The following is a 16,247-nucleotide window of genomic DNA, read 5'->3' on the forward strand; positions in this document are numbered from 1 at the left end:
AAACTAAATTAAACCAGGAACTGAAAAATGTCCATATATATCACATTCTGTTTCAGTATCAGTGCCAGTACTACAGCTTCAGAAATATTCCCAACTAGTCCAGTTTTATTTCATTTTGATGGCTACCAGTTGTATGTCTTAAAACCAAGTACAAAAATATAATCCTGTATAAATGTGTGAGCAGAATATCGACTACCATTAGAAAGTATATATAAATAAGTGTATGTTTTCTATTATGGATTGGGATTCTATCCATCACATTGTTGTTTTTGCATTTGCTGCCCTAAGTACGCCGGGTATGCCCAGATATGGGTTCCGGGCTCAATGTGCCACTGGACCTAAGCTATACCTGGCTTAAGAGCCCTAACTAGGGTGAAACAGGTCGTAAATTGCTTGTGTTCCGGTTCGGGGAGTACCAGACCGGTCCTGGCAGTTCGGGATGGATTGTTCCCATGAAGAACATGGTCAAGAGGGATTTGCATATGGCTGGGTCCAAACTGAGGCGGCATGGTGGGAAAAAAATGATGGATTGGGATGTGGCCCAAGCGATTGCCAGTGGCTGGCATTATTTCAAGCAGTCCATAAATCACCTTGTTGTTTTTGCCTTTGCTGCCTTAAGTGCACCGGGTATGCCTAGACATGGGTCCTGGGCTCACTCTGCCACTGGAACTAAGCTGTACCTGGTTGAAGAGCCCTAACAAGGGCAAAGGCAGTCCAAGATTGCTTGTGTTCCAGTTCAGGGAGGGCCTGACCTGACCTGGCAGTTCAGGCTGGACTGTTCCCATGAGGAGCAAGGTCAAGACTAATTTGCATATGGCTGGGTCCAAACTGAGGTGGCATAGTGGGTAAAAACGATGGATTGGGATGTGGGTCCGAGTGATTGCAACTGGCTGAGATTAATTCAAGCTTCCATCCAGCACCTTGTTGTTTTTACCTTTGTTGCCTAGGTGTGCAAGGTATGCCCAGACGTGGCTCCTGGGCTCACTGTACCATTGGAACTAAGCTACACCTTGCTGACAAGCCCTACCTAGGGCAAAATCGGTCCTAGGTTGCTTGTGTTCCAGTCAAGAGAGATCTGGACTGGCAGGTCAGGCTGGACTGTCCCATAAGAAACAGGGTCAAGACTGTTTTGCACATGGCTGGGTCCAAACTGAGGTGGCATGGTGGGCAAAAAAAATGACAGACTGGTTTGCCGCCGAGCTCTTGCCAGTGGCTGTAATTAATTCCAAGCATCCCATCCATCACCTTGTTGTTTTTGCATTTGCAGAGAAGAATGTCGTGGGAGCAGCTACTAAGTCAGGCCAACCGGCAATGCACCCTAGGTGGATAGACAAGCAGGTTAGTCCCGTTCTTTCATCAGTTCTCACAGCAGCCTTTAGCCAAAATGCTTCTAAGTGAGGGGCGGAGCCACGCCGGTGATCAACATAGCCACACTGATGCTCCCCTGGACTGGCTCTTCAATATCGCCGGATGAGCTTGTAACTACACTCGCCCGGTCCCAAGGAACTGCCAATGACTGACCGAACGCCCGAGGCGACGAGGAGGGTTCATTGAGTGGCACAAACCTCGCAGCCCGCAGTATGGATGCTCCTGAAGCCAGCCTGCGCCTCTGAGACCCCGCGGCGACAGGGGCCACGAGAGAACCTGAAACGTGTGGCAGGCAGGCTGTGTGGTGCGGCCCAGTCACCCTCCAGAACACCTCCACGCCCTTCGACTCCTCATCAACAGCTGATCATGGGAAGGACCTGAGGATTGCAATCTGCTGATAGTACGCCTGGCCCATGCAGTGAGGACAAGATGGTGGTCACCATTCCAGTGCCCCCTCCGACAGCTGCGACACATGGCTGGTAGGAAGCAATGATCTTTGCTCATTTTTTATCCTGCTGATGCCTACCTTGCCGCTGCAATTGCATCCCCTGCCTCTGAACAATCTTCCATTGTGGGGACCTCATACCCCTGTATTATGCAATCCCTACCACCATTGCCACCTACTGGGGCCTAGATCATAGCTCTACTGTGAGCTCTAATAGAGACACGAGTCGTCTGAGGTCTTGGAAGTTCATTGATCCTTATCTCTTTTGCTGCAGCCTGGGCACAGTGACCCCTCAAGCTTCATTAATACATAAGGGCACCTACTGGATACTGGCAAATTCCAGTGCTTAGTTGCAGACTCTGCCCTGTGTGACAGTTACTGTTTAGATTTGCACACACCCTAACCCAGCCTTGTGCCCATAATTGGTAGAGACAGTAGAGCTCTCTACCCTCATTTGAGATGGTTCGTGGTGACCCCAAGCAGTGAAAGCTCCCGTTTGAGAAGAACGTGCCACCCACCCCGACAGAAACCACCACAGCCATTGAGGGTGGCGCAGCAGGTGGTCCAGAGCCAGAACAAATGTCAGGGGTGGGTGCTATTGTGACAGAATTTAGATCGATTTTCAGGGAGACTGATGCCCACTTTGACACACTTGTAAACTGTCTGTACCGCATGGGGGAGCGCCTCGACCACCAGGACACAAGAATAAAGGAAACCGAATAAATGCATCTCCACACTTGAGGACAATGCTACTAAATCGGAGAAGAGACTGGCAAAACTGGAATTCAGACTGCAAAGATTTGGCACAAGGACATTGCAACAACCTTTGCATACTTGAACTTGCGTAATCAATGAACACATGGCGCTTGGATCCTTTTGTGGGAAAAACTCCTTGCTGAGCTACTCAGCCGCCAGAACTTTACAGCCACGTTTGTGGTGGAATGGGCACATAGGTCTCTATGACTGCATCCAGTCCCAGGGGGACCGCGTTGCCTGATCATTGCCCAGGTACCCAATTTTAGGGACTGTGACACTGCATTATGACTAGCGAGGGAACTGGGCCCCCTCCAGTACCAGGGTATGTCCCTTTATTTGTTCCAGGACTTCACCATGACCACCCAAGAGACTAGAAGCAAATTTACAGACATCAAAAAGGCCCAGCTCAGTCTGGGATTAGGCTATGGCATGCTTTATCCAGCATGCCTCAGGGTCGACGTTAGTGGCAAGGCACACATATTGGACAATCCTGGTAACTCCCTGGATTTTTGTAAATCTTACACCAGGGACCGTTCTCCCTCAGGTCACATTTCACCTGTTGCTCGCCCCTATTTATGCAAACTGCCACCAGCATGAATTTGTTCCCTCCTGATTGACCCCCAACTACATGAGATGATTGCTACAGGCGGGCTCCAGGCCTCATGTGCCTTGACTCCTCCTCCTACAGCATTATTGCCTCTGCATTGAATGCCATGACTGTGGCGATAATACACCTTGGACGCATTTACTCATTCACATTCCAACTACTAGTTTGAACTCCTTTTATTTTTTAGGAGGAGCCGCTGCCGTGGTTTTGCTATCCCTATGGTTGATACCACACTGATGTCTTTGGGATTTTTTGTTTTTTTCTGTTAGCATTATAGGGATTCACAGGCATGTTCTCGCCGGGTGTAGGTGGAGGGTGTGGGTTCAGTTATTACTCATTGTTTTTGTTCTGTTGTTTATTGCCTTATTGACATGATCCTTCTCCATACATATTTTAATGTATCCCTGTTCAGGAGCACTAATCACAATGGGAGGTTCATCCTTGAAACCACCTTTATCTCTTGGAATATCAGGGGGCTCAACAATCCTTATAAAGGCAAACAAGTATTACAGTAGTTGTATAGACACGGTCATCAAATCGCCTTTCTGCAGAAGACCCATTTCCCACCACAACCACATACAATTTTGCAGCTACATGGGGTTCCCACTAATATATCTCAAGCTATAGTTATTATTTCCATGAGTAGAAGGATATCCCGAAGCTCAACTCATGAGCAATTCCCGTTCTGCTCTATGCAGATGATGCTGTTCTTATTGCACAAACAGCTAATACTCTCCAGTTGTTGCTAGATGACTTTAATAGTTTCAGAACTGATATGGATCTTAAGACGAACTATACAAAGTCTTTTGTAATGAAATGTGGTACCAAACTATGTAAGACTGGGAAATCTTTACTTAACAGTGAAGAAATTGCGTATCTGGGAATTCCGATTGATATAGATATTAACTGGAAGTTTTTATTGAATGCAAGAATGGTGCAATTTCAGTGGACAACTGAAGCAGTTTTTAGATTTTCCTCAAGGTTGGGCCACAAGCCAACAAAAGAAATTCTTTGATTTACAAAAGTAAATGCGTGTCTGTTGCTATATTTGGCGCAGGAGTTTGGGAGTACATACATTGTAAAGCCTCGCAAATTATGGAAAATACGTTTTTACAAAGGTTGTTGGCAGTCCCAAAGACCACCTCTTTGACTTTTTGTCATAAGGATGCTGGGCTATCTAATATTGAAGGTCATTTTAAGTTACAGCCCCAATTATTATGGCATAGAATGTGGAAAAATCTTATCTACGTAAATCAATATTAATGGACGGTTTGAAGCTGAAACATTATTTAAATATTCCATGGTTTAAATACATCAAAACAAACTGTGAAAGGCTTGGTACCCCTGCATTCTTCCATAGCCCAGATAGCTGGGCACCATTCCTATAAGTCACATTAAAGAGCTTTTAAAACAGTACAGTACACCCAGAGGATACGGTTGGAGAATAAACACGGGGGGATTGAAAACCAGTTCTTTATTTACAAATTATAACAAATGAGAGACATAAGTTGTTATTGAGAAGGTTTCGGCTTGAAACAATACACTGTCTGTTGGTCTTTCCTGTAAAAGGTACATGGTTTCCACCTCTTCCCCCCTGTAGATGTGAAATGTCAGCAGCACAACGCACCATGCACCTTTTACTGTTTCACACATTTTATATGACCCAGAGACAGCAATTTCTGCACCCAGTATTACGAGCTTCTGAAATTCGACCACATGTTGCTGCTTTTATCCATTTGCACCAACTGGGTAATGAAACTGTTATTTATGCTGTTTTAAATTACATTTTTAGTGCCTTAAAGTTACGCTGTAAATATTGAGTAATTTTCATATTGGTGATGTTTAAAAAAAAATTGTACTTTTAATAACAATATTTTCCTTCCTTAATGCACTATACTGTATTTAATATTCTAATTGTTGTGACTTTTATGGTTCTTTTTCACCCAATTAAAGTATTTTAATGAATGAATGCTTGCGTGAGGTTTGCACCCTAATTCATAAAAGCCTCCCTTTTCACCCGCAATCAATATCCACTGACGAACAAAGCAGATATGTACTAGTTGATGGCACCTTAGCCGGACAGAAGATACTCCTAGCCAATATTTATGCTCCAAACACGGATGACCCTGGCTTTTTCCAGACCCACTTAGATCATATGGACACGGACCATGTTATCCTGGGTGGCGATCTTAATATGTTCCTAGATCCATCACTGGATACCACGACTGCAAACACTGCCGGAAAACCCCACTCACTGCGCATACTGTGTGACATTTGTGACACCAACACATTACAGGATCCCTGGCCCTGTAAAATCTGACGACCCAACATAAACCTTTTACTCAGCTCCCCACAACACATGGACATGTATAGACTACTGGCTGGTGTCTGTTGCGGTTGTCCCCTGTCTAGGCGCGATTACATACTTGCCGCATGCCCTTTAAGGGAACTCCCTGGGCAAGATGATCTGCCCAATTCCCCACCCTGGAGAGCGAAAGCGCCTATGGCGATTACCCATGGTGGCACTGCACAATATGCTTTTTTGTACTGAACTATATAATTCGATCACAGAATATTTTGAGCTTAATGAAGGTTCGGTTACCTCGCAAGCCACCCTTTGGGAGGCCTTCAAAGCTTATGCGAGGCCTGTCTGTATTGCAAAGCTCTCAGGGATTCTGAGGGACATCCATAATAGCCTCGCCTGAGTGGAAGCAGCACTAACAGACTTGGATTAGACAGATGCCAAACGGTACACCAGCCCTGATGTAACCAAAAGAGCCTCCCTGATGGAGGAATTCCAGGATTTGGCAGAACACGAGGCACATTACCTAGGGAAATATGGTAGAGCCAGCCACTATAGTGAGGGTGATTATCCAGGACGCACTCTGGCGTGCTTACTCCAGCCTCCCACATCGTCCTCATATATTCCGGAGATACACACAGCATATGGCTTGCATATTATAGACACTAAGAGAAGCTACTAATGCTGCTACTAACGCTGCTCCCTCCAGGCAGGGTGGGGTCAGGGGGAGATCAAAATTCTTCTCCCAATTGGCAGGAGCATTTACAATGCTCCTGCCAGCTGACAGCAGACTTTGTCTTTGCTCCTGCTTGGCTGAAGATTCATAAATGCTCCCACCAAGCGGGAGCAATCAAAGGTTCCTCTGCCTGTGGTGGTCCGGGCAGGGAAACAGCTATGTCTCGGGGATGGGCTCCCTAGGACATAGCATGTGAGCAAGTCCCAGAGCATGGGGTCCCCGGGGCCACGAATGGCTCAGTACTTTTGGTTCTGGCGTGGGCTCCCTGGGGCCTGACATGACTCAGGGAGGGAATCCACGCGGCTCCCTTTCCATTATTTAATGATTTTGACCCGACGGTGGGCTCCTCAGGGTCTCTGAGGGATTTGGGAGGGGCAGCCGCACGCCCTCCCTCCCCATTTACAATGTTTTGGGCCCTGGTGGTGGGCTGCCTGGGACCTCTCCTGGCTCAGAAGGGGGGCGTGCATCGAACCTCCCCATATACAATTATTTCAACCCCACGGGGGGACTCCCCGGGGGCCTCTGATGTCTCGAGGGAGGGTGCTGCACATGCCCCCTCCCCATATAAATTAATTTCAGCCTTGTGTTAGACTCCCAAAGACCTGTAAAGGCTGGGGAGTGGGCTGTGCGCCCTCTCCCATTATTAAAAAAAAGCGGCCCGGCCACCATTTGAATTTTTTTATCTGATATCATGGGAGTCCGGCAAAATTGCTGCAATTTTTCCTGATTTGTTTCTGTTTTTGGCCCTAAAGGGGGTTTCTCTGGGTGTCCCCGCATGAGGCATAGGCCGTCAGGGTCTCCCTATCCTGCCAGTTTATGTTTTTTTGAAAACATGTTCAGGAAGGGAACTAAATCCCCGAGTCATGTAATGGCTGCCTGTAAGATTTTTCTCATGTTGCTGGCAGCCAGTCAGAGCACTCTCTCACAGGAGTCTGACTTCTGCAGAAGCGAGATTGTCCAAAGGAAGTAAAGCTCCCTGGGCCAATCAGGAGGCTCTATTTTTGAACTGGTGCTCCCGCAAGAGTCTCTCAAGACTCTTGTGGACCTAACCGTCCAGATATACCATCATTTTTTAACCTTAATTTCTCAAAAATTACTGAACAGATTTACAGCAAATCTCAACAAAGTGCAATTTGCAGACTAAGGTCTGGCTAACTGCCAAATTTGGTGTAATTCCGCTCAGCACTGTTTGCTATTGCTCTTCTTAAAGGAGTCTATAGAAAATGCATGGAGACTTAGCGTTTTGGGATGCTTCTTTTTTCTCAGCCCACGCTTGACAGATCACCCGAAAACTTTCCATGCATTTAGTAGTCAAAAAGTAGCACCTTTTGGGACAATTTTGTGAAGATTTGTCAAAGTTATTAAGAACACAAAAACACTTTTCCCATGGAACAGCTGCCCTAACATTAGTATCTAGTGGCAACCGCTACTAGATAATATATATTTTACACAGTGGCCGTAGCCACTTTGCAGTTATACATGAACCAGTGTTTTTCATAGGAAGTGTGTTTTTTGTTTTCCTAATAACTTTGTTGCCATTAGACAAATCTAAACAAAAATTCCAAAAAAAGTTCATCAACCATAGCTCCTTCTGGGAAAGTTCTGGGATGATCTGTCAAGCATGGCTGTGAAAAGGTGGGCTCCAAATGACATTTTTCCCTATGCAATTTCCATAGGCCAAAATAGATAATGATACAGCTGAACAGAATTACGCCAAATTTGGCAGAAAGCATGACATTTATCTAGAAAGCAGGCTTTCAGGTATTTGGTGTAAATCTTTTAGCCGTTTTAGAGAAAGTAATGCATAGAATACAGTGATATTTATTTCTGCTACACCCTCACAGGAGTCTCGCGGGAAAGAACAACAAAAAAAGCATTAGTAGGCTGGTCCTGTGGGAAGCCTGCGGGACTGAACGATGTGACTGATGTACCATCATTAAGAAAAATGTTGTGGCTGCCATTACAGGACCATGGGACTTGGTCCTCGAATCCATAAAGATTAAAAAAAAAAAGATATAAGGGGGTTGGGTAAAAAAGGATATAAGGGGGTTGGGTATGAATACCCTGACCCATAGCCATTGTGGGGGGGCAAAGTAGGACTTTCCGTGGGTGCAAAATTAAGAAAACAAAATGTGGGACTTTGGGTCATCACAGCAGTCCCGCAGGACTCCTGAGGAGCGAGAACAGCCCTTGAGGCTCCAGCAGGAGTCCTGTGGGACAAAAAAACATTTTAGTAAAGGAGAATTTGGAGTGGCTGTCTATTGGCAGCTGGCTGCTCACAGGAGCTTGGCCAACACTGGGATTTGGGTGTAAGTCCTTGAGGTTTGCAACTTGTGGGGGGACCTGACCAGGCTCTTCAGCTAAGCCACCGTCATGCATGGCCAAGGACCATGCATTGCGGAGGGTCGACTGCCCATGAGAGATTGTGGAACGGCAAAGTCCTGCAGCCAACATCTTGCTGACTACGGCTAAGGTGGTTGGCCAACTGCAGAGGGTTGCACTTGGTGTACCGTATACAATGAGACCAATATTGTTTGAGTACTTTTCTGATACTGTGTTTGGCTGTAGTCTCCTTTGAATTATTCTTAAGTCTTCTGCCTGATAATATTAATAAATGTCTGAAATGGTATGCCTCTTGTTGCTGTGGGAATAATGAGGTTTTTATGTGATCCTCGATGACTCAGCCCAATTACTCAATACGAAGAACATGAGGCTGCTTTTATTGTATACCACCTGTTTCACTAGCCATATTGGGGTATTTACAGAAACTATAGTTACTGTTGTCATATGTTCATATCATTTTGGTGGCAGCACAATTTAACTACAATTTATGCTGGCATTGCCATGTATCCATGTATGTCCTCTAGACATTTGGCATAATTGGCTCAGTATGAAGTCTCTGTTGAGTTTGTACTAAAAGTCCCTAAATATATTTTTTAGGTGCATAGATGAGCAGTGGTAACTTATTAATTAATAAATATAATTAGTAGATTACTATTTGCCATACAATTATACTTTCAAAATGATAAAAAGTTGATATACAATCATCAATACCGATACATTACCAAATACTCTCTGGGATACAAGAGTAACATAAAAATCCAGGCAAGCGTTAAGCTTTGAAGCAGTTAGGGTAATATTATGGAGGTAACTTATGCCAGCTGATGTTCCTCTCGCTTTCTCTTAAAACATGGAGAAAGTGCTTCAGCACAAGCAACCCTTAACCACTTTGCTATTATACTTGCCAAAATGTAGGATTTTTCCTGTTTCAAAATAACTAATTAGCCAAAGATGATGTCATACCTTCTGCTAGAGGGTCCATCAGACTTTCTGGACCACTCATAACGAGGGTTTACCTCAGAACGCTAGGGTTTACCTACAATAGTTCATGTAATAGGAACAATTCTGCGAGATGAGAGCTTGGAAAGGGTTGTCGGTGGATCTGAAATAGCTGAGATGGCAAGCACAAGATAAGGATATACATTTGTGATTTAGCCAGAAATCTGGTCAACGCAGTCAAGAGAGAAAAACAGCAAAACAGTAAATAATCGGAAAATACATACAAGCACTTTTCCAGTCTCCATGTCCCAAGCCTTCACTGTCTTGTCAAATGATGACGTTATCAATCTGAAAAAAAAAATTAGGCTACTAAAAACAGTCATTAAAGGATTTGTTAAAGTAACATCTGTTCCTCAGTCACGCCATTTTATAGAAAGTTTCAATGTCCATTCTTACAATATATATTCCTGCTCAAAGGCCTCACACCTGTCTGCCCCACCAATAAACATTTACTGTGGAAAGATATGAAGAATCAGGTGCACAACTACACTCATTCTTGAGAGATTTGGAGGCAAACACTTAGGGTTCAGTTTATTTTCCGCTCAAGATGTATTGCTAGATTGTGACCAAATAATGTTTTTCACAGCATAGTTCGTTTTTCGTTTTTTGAAATCAAAAAAGTAAAAAACATCCAGTCCTTCGAAGGTGATCTCCTTAATGGTTCCTGGCTTTTCAAACATACATTTGTCTAACAAATACCCCCTTTACATAAACAAGAAGTCTCGTTGCATTTTACTATATGTGGTGGGGAATGCAAGTTGGGGAAAAGCAGGAAACACATCAGTGTTTTCCTTCCTGCTGCCATTTATGTCAATTATTGATATGCAAATTCTTTTATTGAGGAGCACCTTGTATTATATTTCCAATCTCTTTCAAACCCCCGCTATTCAACCTTCAAAAAGTGTGTAATGAAGACTGGAACACACAGAATTTCTTCCCATTCCTTATTTGCTCCTAGTGTGAATTCTGCCAAGAGTGTGTCAGATGCTAATTTTAATACAACACCGGAGACTCATATTATGCTTCTCAAATATTGGTTAATTTAATAGCAGCAGTCAAGAAAAAACGAAAACAACAACACACAGAAGGCTAAAACAGGAAGCAGCCAATGGGAGTGAACAGAACGATGCAACAGCCAATAACATAACACTATTAGTAATATAGTGACGCTTGACTGCGAGCAGCTCCTCTTTTCTTGCTGCTCGCAGTCAAGATAAGTACTTTTGCCATATTTATATACTTTTCTTTACTTGTGAGCCTCTATTTTGGTGTACTTGGGTTTTTTCAATGAGTATTGTGACTCTCGTACCGAGTGTTTTCTATGTGCTTTGCTTTACGCCCGCAGCACGTTTCATAACAGCATTCCTTAGCCGTTAACAGCTCGCGCTTACTTTCCTGTCACACAACGCTTCTCCACAGCTTCCAACGGTAGCATATGCCTTTCCAGCAGCACCTCTTCTTCCCGCGTTCGCGTATGCACTCCAATTTATTTTTCTTACCAGCTCTGCTCTCTCTCCGTTTCCTTCACCTCGCCAGGCCAGTAACCACTCCCCTGAGGCAGGGTTTTCTCCTTGCTTCCTCCCGGGCCTCAGTTAGTTCCTTTACCTTGTACACTCCCCCTGGGAGAGCCCTTCGACATATCCATACCTCATTTACATTTGACCACCTTTTTGCCAGTTTTTACTGGAACCTTTTGTATTAACCATGGAGATTGATAGTTCTCCAAATGCACAGGATGATATTCAGGAAGGGGAATCTTTTTAAAATAATTTGAATAATTTCATTCAAAATTCTGTACACCAAGCAGTTTCTGCTTCTATAGGAAAAATGACTAAGAATATTGAATTTTCCATGGCACAGTTAATGTCCAACTCTTTTTCGGCCCATCCTGCGGGGGAAAGCAGGAAAAGAAAATTACCATATTTATCAAATACCAAGAAGGTGCAATTGGTCCCTACCAAAAAGAATGCACTTGCGACCAGTGAGATTTCCTCACATAAGGATGAGGACTTGGTTCCTCCCAGGCATCCAACTAAGTATGGGTCTAAAAGGTTACCTTCTAAGTGCAAAGAATAACTTAATCATACTAATCCTAAACCTTCTAAATTGGTTATATCTCAGATTTTGGACACTGTCGATGATTTGGCAATCAATGACACAGAAAATGATCAGGATTCTCCTGATGTTTCAGATTTTTTCCCCCACTTAAAAAAATCTAAGACAGAAATACAAGATTCCTCTGCTGATGATGATGATAAAATTATTTTTGATTTCTTGGGATTCCCTATGTTTGACCCTTCTTTATTGCATCACCCAAATTCCACCGAGTGGTCCCCTTTGGACCATGGTGCAGAGTATATCACAGCCAGATTAAGGTCTCCTCTGGACAAACAGACAAGGGCAAAACTTAAATCTGAATGCCCCCAGACCCTTACTCCCCTCTAATATCACCGCCACTCCCACCATTGACCCTACAAAACCTTCTTCACAAAATTTGGCAAGGACCCTAGGAAAAGGGTAGACGAAGCCTGGTTCACATGTCAAGATAAATTACTAGACATTGTTGGTCCTCTGGCCCGTATCTTTGAAATGGTGGAATCAGCAAAATCTGAAAACGAGACTTTAGGTCCGGAAGAACTTTTACTGTGGATTCAGAGAGCTTTCTGTCTCCTCGAAAACGCAAATGCTGCATTAACACATGAACACAGGAAAGGTATGCCCCTGAAACTTGATCCAAAATGAGCAAGTCTGGCTCTTTTAGACCCGGGCTCCAAAGCAGAAGGTTTACTTTTTGGAGAATCCTTTATCAAGGAATTGAGTAAATATGTAACCACCTTCACTTCCATAGACAAAGCCCAACAATCGTTGAAGAAAATCTTTACTCAACAGGTTTTTGGAAGGGCCGGTAGAGGCAGGAACCGCTCTACTGGCCGTAATTACCGGAATCAAGGCTACAGAGGTTCCTTCTGTTTCAACAACACCGGTTACTACCAGGACGTCAAACCACAATTTTACCCCCTGAGAACCAGGGGTTTCAGAGGTCAGGGTTCAACAGCTCAAGAGCCACCATCCAATCTGGTAAGTCTGCCTCTTCCTTCTATTCCAGTTGGGGGGCGCCTCTTACATTTCCTACAGAAATGGTACAGCATAACATTGGAACCCTGGGTTCTATCTACAGTCCAAGGTTACGCTATCGAACTTTACGACACGCCTTTTCAAACAACATTCCCTCAACCTCAAAAGTTTTCTCTAGAAATATCCAGTCAAATAGGTCTGGAAATCCAATCCCTTCTTCAAAAAAACACCATACAACTCTGCCTACCGGATTCCTCAGGGTTCTTCAGTTCCATTTTTCTAGTACAAAAGAAAAACAAAAAGATGAGACCAGTCATCAGCCTACATCTATTCAACCAGTTTGTAGTATACCGCCATTTCAAAATGGAGATGATTCTCCATCTAAGGGACACCCTTCTATAAGACGACTGGTTAGTCAGACTGGATCATCAGGATGCCTACCTGAATATCCCAATTCATTACAAATTCTGAAAATACCTCCAGTTTCAATGTCTAGACCTAACTTATCATTTTTCCTCCCTTCCATTTGTTCTATATTCAGCACGTTGGTGCTTTGCAAAGTGAATGAAACCCGTAGTTGCCTTCCTCAGATCCAAAGGAATACGTCTCATAATTTACCTAGACGACCTTCTCATTATGGCTCAAAGCATCCTTCTTCTTCAAGAACATCTCCGGATTACTTCCTCTCTTCTTTTAGATTTGGGATTCATTAGCAACAAAGAAAAGTCCATTCTTACTAAGTCCAAATGAATAGAATTTCTGGGTTTCCTAATAGACTCTTCAAACGCAACTCTTCATCTGTCTTCAGCAAAGGTTTCAGCCATCAAGTCAGAAATTTCCCGAACCCTCCTGAACGCACACATTTCTCTAAGATCTCTTGCAAGAATAGTAGGTCTCATTTCGTCATCCATAGAAACAATATTTCCAGGTCCTCTGCACTATCGAGCGTTTCAAAGATTAAAAATTCACCACTTACGCAAAGGTCATTCTTATTCAGACGTAATTTCTCTGGACGCAAAATCGCAAACAGAACTGCAATGGTGGATAGACCATTTAGATGCCTGGAATGGCAGGAGCATCTTTGTGTCAGCCTCAGATCTTGTATTAGTGTCAGATGCAAGTCTGATAGGTTGGGGCGCGAGATGTGGTCCGATCTCGACTGGAGGTACATGGTCTTTACAGGAACGAAAATTGCGTATAAATTGTTTAGAGATGCTTGTGGGCTCCTTTGCAATAAAAAGCCTGACAAAAGATTGAGAACAGTGCTCCAGCCTTCTGCGCATGGACAACATATCTGCGGTCCAGTACATCAATCACCTCGGAGGCCCCAAATCCAAACCTCTAGTGGAATTGGCAAAAAGCCTTTGGGAATTTTGTCTTCTCAAGAAGATCTTGCTACGAGCAGAATACTTACCAGGAACTCTCAACTCCATAGCAGGTTGGCACTACTGTCACTTCAAAGGTTGGAGCCATTGGAGACTCCAGCCTTCCATCTTCAATTTTCTTTCTAAAAAATGGGGTCCTTTTCACATAGACCTTTTCGCTTCCAGACTCAATACTCATCCTCCCCGATTTTTCTGTTGGCATCCCGATCCTCTAGCCTTAGCAAAAGATGCTTTCTCTCAAGACTGGGCACAGTTAAAAAATTATGCTTTTCCACCTTTTCTTATGATCAACAGGGTTCTGCCCCAAATCGGACGTCATTCAGCCACTCTAATTCTAGTGGTCCCATTTGGGCAATCCCAAGTCTGATTTCCTTCCCTTCTAGAGTTGACCGTGTATTTTCCTGTGCTTCTTTCAACCTTTGCGAACTTTCTCCTAGACCCTCTAAGCCGTCCTCACAACCTAATTTTAGATCAAACCCTTACACTTTCAGCTTGGAAAGTTTCAGGATCTTCCAAGACTCAAATAACATTTCAGCAGAAGCTGCAGACTTTATCAATAAGTCCTGGGCTCCAGGCACTACCAAGGCCTATTAATCGGCTTGGTCTCTCTTGCAGCATAATTTCCAGCTTCTACCAACAAAATTGTTTCTAGATCAAAATGGATCCAAGGTAACAAAAACAATACAAAATGTTGTGCAACTAAGTACAGAATACTTTGGAAAAGTTAACTGACCACCTATCAGATTTTAAAGGGCGTAGATACACATTAACAAAATGAGAAATTGTGCCCATGCTGTGTTAATACATGCACAAGTGGAGAATGGCTTTTGTTTGAAACAGAAAACAAATACTGTTCATACTTGAATACAAGTCATACAAGATGGAATACATGATTCTTTCTATCTGACTCATAAAATCCAGAAATAAACCTAATCTCAAATCATGCACATTCATATTTACATGGTAGACCAGATACTCGGGGCAGCAGTTGATTCGAGAGGTACTCAGACTTTAAAAGAATATCAAACATGTTTCATTTCTCTTCAAAGTATGATGTCTTGTCTCTTGAAGAACTTCTTGAAGAGTTATAGCTAATGTATAATAATATTCTGCAAGGATACATTTTATCGAAAATAGGTGCTTTCAAAAGTCCACAGGGGTAAACACAGAGTATGCCTTTAAGTGAAGAATAAATAAGAGTTTAAAAACACATTTAAGGTGGGCTGAATAAAAGAGACACAACTTTTGTTTCAGGAAAGTGCACCTCAGATTAGTCAGTTCGCCTATAAATAGTTCGAGTCAGGTGACCAAGCCTGCAGCTGATGAGAGGATGGGGCAGATAAAAGGAGACGTTAGGAGTATGAGGCAGGGCAAGTACACTGGGGGGAAGTGAACAAACTTGAAAGAGTGCAGTAGAGAGGCCAACAGAAACAAGCCAGGTCGCAGTGAGGGAATAGGACACCATGTCAGATAGGATGAGAGAAGACCCAGCAGGACCGAGGCTAAAGGAGAGAAAAGAAAGAAGGGTGGGGGGTATGTGGATAAAGAAGTACTCCGTATTACTTTTTCTTCTATGTTAAAATATTAAAACCTTTAAAAGAGGCTTCATCCAATCATGGCTGCTCAAAAAAGTAGCACGTCTAAATGACCAATAAACATTGGTACTTAAAATAAACATTGTTCTGTAAAATACATGTTTCTTCATCTTCCCTTCATGTTAGAAACCCTCCAGGGCCCCTTAGTCAAACAACCAAACACCTCTATAATGCTAGTGCAGCTTCCATGTAGACAAATAAGGTGTCTTACTCAACTCTCTGTACTTCACCAGACTGCCATCTGAGGGTAAAATGACCAGAAGGAAACCTGTTGTCACTGTTACTCCCGCCACTGGGAGTCCAACCAAGGTAATATTTCTTGACAGATACTCCATAGTGAACCATGCACCTCCTCAAAAAGAATATCCTCTTTGGGATGTGTGGGGTTCAGTGGGCTCTCCTAATGCGCGATCACCTTTAAACCTGGAGGCCACTGTCTCACAAGAGGCAGCTGAGGCACAGATGCAAATCCAGAGAGCACAGTATCACCTCTAGTCTGTGAAGGATAAGGTGCTCACCAACTGTAAGATCTCCACACATCTGAAGTTGGCTGTCTGTTCATGCTGTGAACATATACAAGTTGGTGTCTTTCCTGGAAATCCATCTTCAAACAAACTTAGAACCACATAGTACCCCCAA

The 16,247-nt window shown here is 43.6% G+C and overlaps 1 protein-coding gene across 1 annotated transcript in view; it reads right to left on the reverse strand.

Annotated features, from left to right (window-relative positions):
• The window catches only part of WDR88 (WD repeat domain 88), a 267,202-nt gene that overhangs the window by 65,790 nt on the left and 185,165 nt on the right, over positions 1-16,247 (reverse strand). Inside the window, exon 4 of the mRNA XM_069218620.1 lies at positions 9,778-9,841. Within this exon, the coding sequence (XP_069074721.1) occupies positions 9,778-9,841 (64 nt within the window). The remainder of the gene's footprint in view (positions 1-9,777; positions 9,842-16,247) is intronic.

This window comes from Pleurodeles waltl, chromosome 12 (genome assembly GCF_031143425.1).
Source record: "Pleurodeles waltl isolate 20211129_DDA chromosome 12, aPleWal1.hap1.20221129, whole genome shotgun sequence".
Classification (NCBI taxonomy): Eukaryota; Metazoa; Chordata; class Amphibia; order Caudata; family Salamandridae; genus Pleurodeles; species Pleurodeles waltl.